Below are 9,133 nucleotides of genomic sequence, written 5' to 3'. Positions count from 1 at the left end.
GGCCACAATCATAGACAATTGGTCTTCCTCTTTTACCAAAGACTTACCATAAAAAGACGTGACTCTATGGATGGTCAAGCCACCATTGTCAATTGAGCTTCAAAAGCTTGCTCCTTTTAATAATCCTTTGCTATGTAATTTGACACAAATTCCACATTTATTTAATATTTTTTTCTGTTCTGTTCTTTTTTTATTTGTGAGATATAATTGAGAAAGTAATAAAAAATAAAGCTTCCAATTACCTTATGAAATATCCAAGAATTTCAATTTGTTGTTTTATTGACTGATTTTCTCGTTTCAAATTATAAATGAAACTACGAATACGAGAACCATTTTTTTCTTATTGTCTTGACCTTCATTTTCATAAAGAAAAAAATGAAAAACTTTTAGAAATGAATTTTTTATTTTATTTAATAATGATAGTTTTTGGGTAGCTTCCAAACTCTCAAAACCTACTCCTCTTATTTCTCTCATTTATTGGGTCGAATTGGGTTAACCCGCTTGGACACCCAAACCCAACTTCAACAGAAAGGATATAAATCAAGTAAATTAATTCAATTTTAAATCATTTTTAATAAATTAATTGGTTAAAGAGGATAAAATAATCTTCAAATTTGTAAATCTAAATTTTCCCATATTTTTACTTAAAAAGTAACTCATTTTTAACTCATATATGAGTATGGATAGTAGTAATTCATATTTGTAGATCATGTTCTTATCATATCAAAGACTCGATATTGACCAAATAGATTAATTCAAACACAATATGAATAATAATTGAGTTAAAACCAAATATTAAAATGCACCTAATAATTAAACCGATAACACGTCATGTGATAATGAGGTCATATTTGATAATAGGATCAAGCTAGGTTCTATATCAATTTATATAATCAACCTCTCAACTTAACATGTTTATTACTCAATTTATCTATTTATTCAAAATCAAATTTTAAATGAGTTGAATCTTGATTAGCTAGGCTAAAATTATAATTAAGTTAATCAGTATAATTATTAAGTACGTCAATGTTGATCAAATTCATATTATGACAACAAATATTTATTAAATTGGTCATACATGTCAATACAAATTTGACCTAACTTCAATTAAATTCAATCCAATCCCGTTAAAAAATGTGTTAGATTTAAGTTGTATTGACGAATGACATCAAAACTTTGTGATTTCTACTTGGGAGCACCCTAAATGATGTTGGAAAGTAAATCTTGAACGGTAAGCCAATCACATGATGTCATTTTCTCATAACGGTGTAATCCCATCATCCCCTTCTTAGATATTTATACATATATTAAAAAAATGAATCGGCAATTTTTTGTGGTAAACTGTGTTTGGTTGCTTAGAAAGATGAAAAAAATAAAATTATTCTACTCATATCTCAAATTTATTGAAATTGTTTCATCAAACTTGCCACATTTTGGAAATTCTCAAAGAAAAGTATTGGGCCTTTGCCAATCGTTACTACTTGGCCGGCCCAGCCTAAAATTTCTAGGCCCAGGTGGGATGCAAGCCTGCTAATTAGACTGTGGGCCTGGGCCTATACGAAATTCTCACTTATCTCAAGCTCCATCAAAGATTGGGTTGATTCAGGTTGGGTTAGGTCAATTCAATCCTATTTATGACAACCCTTTTGCGGCTTGAAATAGGTTGGCCCGGCTATTCCATGGGCTTGGGAACTTGGCCCAAGCCCACTCTTATATTGATTATACAAATCACTAGCTCAAGTGGATTTATGTAGAGAGAATAGACAGCAAGTTCTTTGAATCATGGAAAAACTTTCACAAATGATTCCCATGAAATTTCCCATAGCGAAACCCATCTTTGAAGAACAATTTTGATTCACAATACAAACTTTTGGTTGAGTTTCCTTTTTGGGATGTATTTTAGATATTCTATATATGTAATAATCTATCATAATTTTTCCATTATGTAAGAGATTATCAAGGAAACCGATTTTGAGAATACGAAAACACAAAAAGGATAATCAGTATCTTATATTTATTTTTTTATTATAGTAAAATTCTATAACATGTAACTCTCACATTGAGAATGAACCACTATATATTTTATATTGTGTCTACAAAGACAATTTTAATGCATTTATATGAATTTTTCTTGAAGGATATAACTTTGAATAATTATATTGAAGCATTCATTTCTTCTCCTTTTCTCGATAGCTTTTGGTACCAAGATAGCATGACCCAACGTAGAGCTAAAATCATAGCTTAAGGTTTCTTTGAGATTATGTTTCGTACATGAAAATGAATTTTTTTTTTATATTCCTATTTTTCATTGAATATAGATGAATTTGGTGATTTTAATTTTTGTATTTGGATGTACTTAGCAATGTAATGCTGAAATAATTATTTGTTTTTATTTCAATATTAGATAATAATGGGAATGTGAATGGAAAAAGAAATAAATTGACAATAATATTTGCATACGAAATTTAAATTCATTTTTTATTTTAATTTAAAAAAAAAGCATCTTTAAGAGGTTTTTTGGCTAAATAATAAAAGTCCCTTTGGTCGTGTGATTTAAAAATAATTTTTTATTTGAAACAATTTTTAAAACCAAAGTGAAATGGAGAATTATTTTAGAGAACAAGTAAAAATTGTTTCTATGTTTTAAGACAAAAGGAAAAAATAATTAGAGAAATAAGAAAATAAAAAATAAAAACCACAAAGAGCAAATAAAAATTGAATATGATATTTTTCTTTCTTTTGCGCTTTTTCTACCATCCAAATCAAGCAATACTTACTACAAAAAAATTATTAATTTTTAAAACTCAAAATTAGAAAGTCATGGAATTCAAAAACCAATCAAATTAACACTAGAAAGTTACATGCTTAAATTCATTTTGAATGACTTCATTAGGTTTTACTTTACATATAATCATAATTTTTAATATTTTTTAACTAGGTAAACTCTAAATTAAGTAAAACTTATTGTGTTGGGTTTGTTAAAAAGTCTAGTAATTTTTAAAAATAATTTAAAACTCAAATAGTAACCAATAAATACCATAAATTTATAGACAAAATTTGATTCAGAATGATTCCATGTTTTTTTTTTTATTTTATAGAAATATATTTTTCTGTTTATTTACTAGAAAAATGGATTTTAAATCAAATCAGACTTTATATTGAATTTATTTACAAGTTTAATAATTTCTAAAAATAATTTGAAATTCAAAATATATATATATAATAACTACAAAAATAATACACCAAAACTAATACATTACGTGTCATGTTTCATATATACCCAATTATATTTTTTTATTAGGTAAATATATTCTAAGAGTATAATTAATGTTTTAAATCCTTTAATAGATCTAAAATTTTAAAACAATTAAGCTTTATTTACTTTTAAATTCATTGAAAATAAAATAATATTGCAAGTTATTAATTTTAAATGTTTATTATTATTTATTTTTAATAAAATAAATCACTTATGCATTTATGAGGATATTAATATCCATATATTTTTTTATAATAAAAAATATAATTTATGATTTTATTATAATATTACTATTCATATCTTATTAAAAATTATTTATTTATTAATGTATTTGTAATTAAAAAATTATTTTATTTTTAACATAATTTGAATTAAATTTAGTTTATATTATATAAATTGAATTTGCAGTTTCTTTTTTACAAAATCAAAATAAAAATATTTTAAAAATCAAATTTCCCAAACAAGTTTTTGATTTTTTTTTCTTTAAAAGATATTTTAAATTATTTTTAAAAAGTGTAGTTAAAAACTTAAAATACCTATTTGTTAGAGATGAATTTAAATTCCATTTATAAGTGTGATTTCATTTTCATTAGAATAAGTCTTTATTTTATTTCCATCGTCACTTAAATTATCCAAATATAAAAATATTTAAATATAAATATTAATGAGAAAATAAATGAAATGCTCTTTGTCACTAATAATTCTTGATTACCAATTATTCAAATAATAAATACAAAAATACAACACTTTTAACACTTCTTTTATTTTTATACTAAACTTTCTTTTGAATTCGGTTTTTCAAAAAATGATTTCATTTTTTGTGTTGAATTCATTTTTTGAAAAATATGAGTTCTATTTCTATCTTAAAATATTTCTTATATTGAATTTATTTGTTTAAGAGATAAGTTCTTTTTTTTTTTCTTTACATTAAAAAGATATTCATTTTTATATTTAACTTGTCTTTTGAAAATAAAAGTTGTACCCGAAATTAAAAAGTATCGTAAATTTAGAATTAATTTTTATGGTGGGTATATAAAAAATATTTTTAAAAAATACATTATTGTTGCAGAAAACCCTAGCTAGAAGCATGGGGCAATAAGTGCAATTGTCTTTTTGCTATTGAAATTATGTGAGGGGAATCAGAGGCTGAATCAAAGGGCCCCACCAAAGGACTATGACCACTGCATGCCTGCAATTCCACGTGAAGGCGTTCTTATCGTGATTCGTATCCAAAGCTTGTCCGTAAAATTCTAGGGGTATGCCTATTTAAGATGAGATAATTCAGACGAGAGAGGCGTGGGAGGTAAAAATGAAACTAAAGCACAATCAAATAGAAAATAATTTTTTAATTAATAAAATATATTGACAAATTTTTTTTTGAGAGTTTATTTTGAAAATAGGTTGTTTTTTTAAAACAAATTTAAGGTTTTTTTTAATTATTTTTTATAGTGTTATGAGTAATGATGGAAAATATAAAAAATAATTTGAAAAATTTTGCCCACTATTTCTTATGTTTGAGTTCCTAAATATAATTTGTTTTTTAAAATAAATTAAAACTATTTTATATATTACTTCAAAAAAGTTTCACAGATTTAACTCTTTTATAAAAAGTTAAATATAATTAAGATTATTAATTAAATTATTCAAAATAATAATTTTAATTATATTTAACTTTTTTTTATACTTTTCATAATGAAACAAAAAATGAAAAAATTAGTTTCCTTAATATGTTTTTTTTCTTTCATTATTGCTTTCCAAGAACCAAATATGACTTTTAAAGTCAATAAATTATTTTTATATCCTACTTTAAACTCTTTTAACTTATATAACACTTCTATATAAAAATTAAATAATTTAAAAATAAATAAATTTCTTTTACTAATTTTAATTTTTTTTATTTTTTATAGCAAAATTAAATATGAAAAAAATATTTTTCTTTACATTTTTGTTTTCTTTAGTACCGTTCGAAAACCAAACATAACTTAAAAGAATATACTAAATAAGAAAACAAAATGCTATAATACTACTTCAAAATGTGGATTAAGTAACAATTAAATAAGATCAAAGAGATTTAACTACAAAGCCATGCTACCGCTTAAGATATACAAAGCAATTTTGGTAATGAGTGAAAGACAGACCAAGCAGAACACAAAATGAACAAAATCATGTGAAGAGATTCTCACTTTAAACGAAGCTCTGTCCTTTCAGCGACACTGCATGCACAGCAGCTTTGTACATTATGCACACACCTCGCTTCGCTGTCCTTCCTCTTCTCACCATATATTTCTACCTCGCGCTTCATCTCTTCTCCACCTCTCTCTCTTCTCTCTTCTCTATAGCTCAGTTTTTCTTTCTTCTCTTTCTTCAACCCATAAGCGCAAGCCACAGGGCTCTCTATCCATGGAGAGGAAATCTCTTGGCATCTTCTTCTTCCTCCTCCTCATCCTCTTGGCTTCTCGTAAGTGTCTCTCACACTCTGCTTTCCTGCAAGGATGGAGCTAGGGTCTGTTCATGGGACCTATAATTTGTTTCACTATTTTTTATTTTAAAAAAATAAAGTAAAAGTTAGTAGAAAATTTCGTATGGGTAGAAGGAAAAAAAGAAAAATTAAAAAATTCGAAAAGTTTAAGAAATTTTAGAGAGATAATTTGGAAGCTAGAGTTTCATGCATTTAAATGATAGGCGACATGCATTTTTCTCTTTATTTTATATATTATCTCTTAGAGTTTGATGACCTGAATTTTATTTAGTCACACCCAAAAAGTTTGTGATGCGACATATGTAATGAAGTTATAATTATAGAACCATCGATCTCATTGGGGGTGTGGGGGCTTCGCCCTCATAATATGGACCATTGTTAATATATGTGCGTGTAATGATATATAGTTTTAGGGTTATGATGATTATGTTTTCGCTATAGCCGTTTACAACTCTCCTCTTTTGTACTAATATTTTGATATAGGGAAGTCTATGATTTTTTTCCATCTAGGATTTTTTATATAAATCTATGTTTTTTTATTCTTTAGTTTATTTTATTGCATATTCTTATTATTGTGTAACAAGTTAGTAAATATAAAAATATGAGAAAATAAGAAAAAAAGAAAGAAAAGAAAATGGGATAATCAGCCTCAAGAGTAGTTTAAAAGATTGAATTTTTAGAACAAAATTTTAAAAATGAAAAAAAATCTAATAATATGTTTAAAAATATTTGTGTCATATCATCATGAATATTCAAAACCCGAAAATCCAAAAAAAGAAAAAAACTAATAATATTTGGTTGGATGCAGAAGAGATGGTGGTGCCAAGCGAGGCAAGAGTCTGTGAGTCACAAAGCCATAAGTTCGAGGGTGCATGCGTGGGAGACCACAACTGTGCTCTGGTCTGCAGGAATGAAGGCTTCTCCGGCGGCAAGTGCAAAGGCTTCCGCCGCCGATGCTTCTGCACTAAGCTCTGCTAAAATCCCACCTTTCTTTTGCTGTTTGTAGCTAAGAGTTCAAGTAATAAACAAAGAACTGAGCCCATAGGCTTGCTGGTTGCCTCGGTTCTTGGTTGAGTGGGTTTTATTTCAGGGTTTACTGTTTGGCTTTTGTGAGTACATCTCATGAATAAAGAGTCTGTCCATGTCCACCCTCTTGGGAGGGCAAGTAGGGTTTAATACCCGAGCCATGTACAAGTTTGAACTTAATTTCTTTTGGTATTTTAGTTCTATTTTGCTTTATTTTGATTATTTTTGGACAAGACATAATACATAAATGTTTTTATTTAATAAAGAAAAAACACAACATGGATAAGGAGAAGAAAGAATGAAGATGAAAAACTCATTGGCAAACTAGATTTTGAAACTCAAAAGTGTGTACAATTTGGACTATCATAGGAAATATAAGAAGAAATTGTTATGCTCATAAAAAGGAAAAAATTAGTCAAAGAAAACTCCTTTAAACCTAGAAAATCTCGGAAAACCTTTCCAAAGTAAAACAAAACTATATAATTTATGGAAAGAATTAAATGAAAGAAAAAAACCCATAGGAATTGACTAAAAATGATTTTGACATTGAAAAAAATTAGAAGAACCAATAAATCTTGTAGATACACCTATAACATATGTCAATATTTATAAAACACTAAGCAAAGATTCTATAATTAATCTTATTCAAAGTTGTAAATACTTTTATGGGTTAATCTCTTAAGGTTTAATGTAAATACACTAAGCAACTATTATTTTTAAATATCTTTGATTAGTACCCTTATATACACATCTTGTCTACGGAATACATCAAATCAATAGTATAGATTTATGCCAGGGATTTTAGGTTAGGGGACCTTAATGTATTTACATCAAATTGTAGGGAGTATGAGTGAAATTAACCTGCTCTTTTTTTTAACTAGATTGTAACTTTGTCATAATCACTATTTCAAATAATTTATTTAAATCAAATTTCATAATGGTTTTATAATGATGTAGAGTTTTAGAGTCTGTTTGGCACTATTTCAAGTGAAAATGTTTTTTTTCTACAACACTTATGTGAAAAACGCTTTTATGAGAATCTAGAAAAGTGATTCTAACATTGTTTTTGATAATATATTGTATAAGTACTAAAACACTTTTAATAATAAAAAAATTACTAAAAAAAACATTTATTAATATATATATTATAATAAGCCAAAAAAAATTATTACAAAAAATATATATATAAACATTTAGATTGTTAAAAAAACTCAAAAAAAAAAATTATGAAAGGGAAGTGGAAGAAGAAGAAGAGAGTGAGAAGGAAGCAAAGAATGAAAGAGAAATGAAAAATAGCAAAAAATTGTATTTTATGAATATATGAAAAATTTTAAAGTGTTTTTTTAATAATAATAAATAAAAAAAAACACCTTCCAAGTGTTTCTCTAAAAAACACTTTTAAGTGTTTTTCTAAATTTTCAAAAGTATTTTTCAAATATTATCAAACACTTATTTTTCACCTTAAAAACATTTTAAAATGTTTTTAGGACTAGAAACACTTTTAAAAAAGCATTGTCAAACAGGTTTTTAGTTTTGTGATGATCTTTGTTTCAAATAAATTATTTGAATAAAAATTTATTATGGTAAATTTAGATATAGGAGTGACAGAATATTAATAATTTAATATTTGAAAATGATTTTTTTTTAAAATTAATTTATTGTTTTCTATGTTGGATAAAAACTGAAACATACGTATTTGTTTTTCATCTAGATTTTTAATTTTTTATTAATCAGTATTTCAAATAAAAATTTATTATACTAACAATAGAGATAAATAATGACACACACACACACACACACACACATATATATATATATATATATGAAAATCCCTGAAGGATTTCAAATGCTTGAAGCAACTAATTCAAAACATTGTAGCATATACTTAATTAAGCTACAAAGATCCTTGTATCGATTAAGCAGTCCAAAGGTATGTGGTAGAATCACTTTAATGAATATTTGAAATTGGAAGTATGTATGTATTACCTTATTTGTCTATACATATTCATTATGTTGAATATTTGCAATTATTATAGTATATGTGAAACATTGAATTTTGTTGGAACTCTTGAAGAGCTTACAAAAATAGTTGACTATTTGAAAAGTAAATTTAAAATGAAAGATCCTGGAAAACAAATTTTTTTCCTCAGCCTGTAGATCGAGTACTTTTGAAACGAAATATTAGTTTATTAATCAACATATACAAAGAAAGTCTTGAAGCACTTTCATATTGGTAAATTACATCCATTAAGTTCTTCGATGATAGTTTGTTCACTTGAAGTGAAAAAGGATCTCTTCCATCTTAAAGAAGATGATGAAGAACTACTTGATCCAGAAGTACCATATTATAGTGTTATTGGTGCACTGATGAA

The 9,133-nt window shown here is 26.0% G+C and overlaps 1 protein-coding gene across 1 annotated transcript; it reads left to right on the top strand.

The window, feature by feature from the left end:
• The first annotated feature begins 5,559 nt into the window (after nucleotides 1–5,559).
• LOC117917585 (defensin-like protein 1) lies at nucleotides 5,560–6,974 on the top strand. Its single transcript, XM_034833906.1, has 2 exons — nucleotides 5,560–5,714; nucleotides 6,544–6,974. The coding sequence occupies exons 1-2, from the start codon at nucleotides 5,657–5,659 to the stop codon at nucleotides 6,711–6,713; spliced, it is 228 nt and encodes a 75-aa protein (XP_034689797.1). The 5' UTR covers nucleotides 5,560–5,656; the 3' UTR covers nucleotides 6,714–6,974.
• Nucleotides 6,975–9,133: the final 2,159 nt, after the last annotated feature.

This window comes from Vitis riparia, chromosome 7 (assembly GCF_004353265.1).
Source record: "Vitis riparia cultivar Riparia Gloire de Montpellier isolate 1030 chromosome 7, EGFV_Vit.rip_1.0, whole genome shotgun sequence".
In the NCBI taxonomy this organism is placed as follows: domain Eukaryota; kingdom Viridiplantae; phylum Streptophyta; class Magnoliopsida; order Vitales; family Vitaceae; genus Vitis; species Vitis riparia.
Note: the sequence above shows the minus strand (reverse complement) of the source record. Positions and strands in the feature narration are given on the sequence as shown.

What these genes read in the sequence shown, in the direction of transcription:
- LOC117917585 (XM_034833906.1), top strand. Translation starts at nt 5,657, where the DNA reads ATGGAGAGGAAATCTCTTGGCATCTTCTTCTTCCTCCTCCTCATCCTC. An exon ending in CCTCATCCTCTTGGCTTCTC is followed by an intron (nt 5,715 to 6,543) that starts GTAAGTGTCTCT and finishes GGTTGGATGCAG; the next exon opens with AAGAGATGGTGGTGCCAAGC.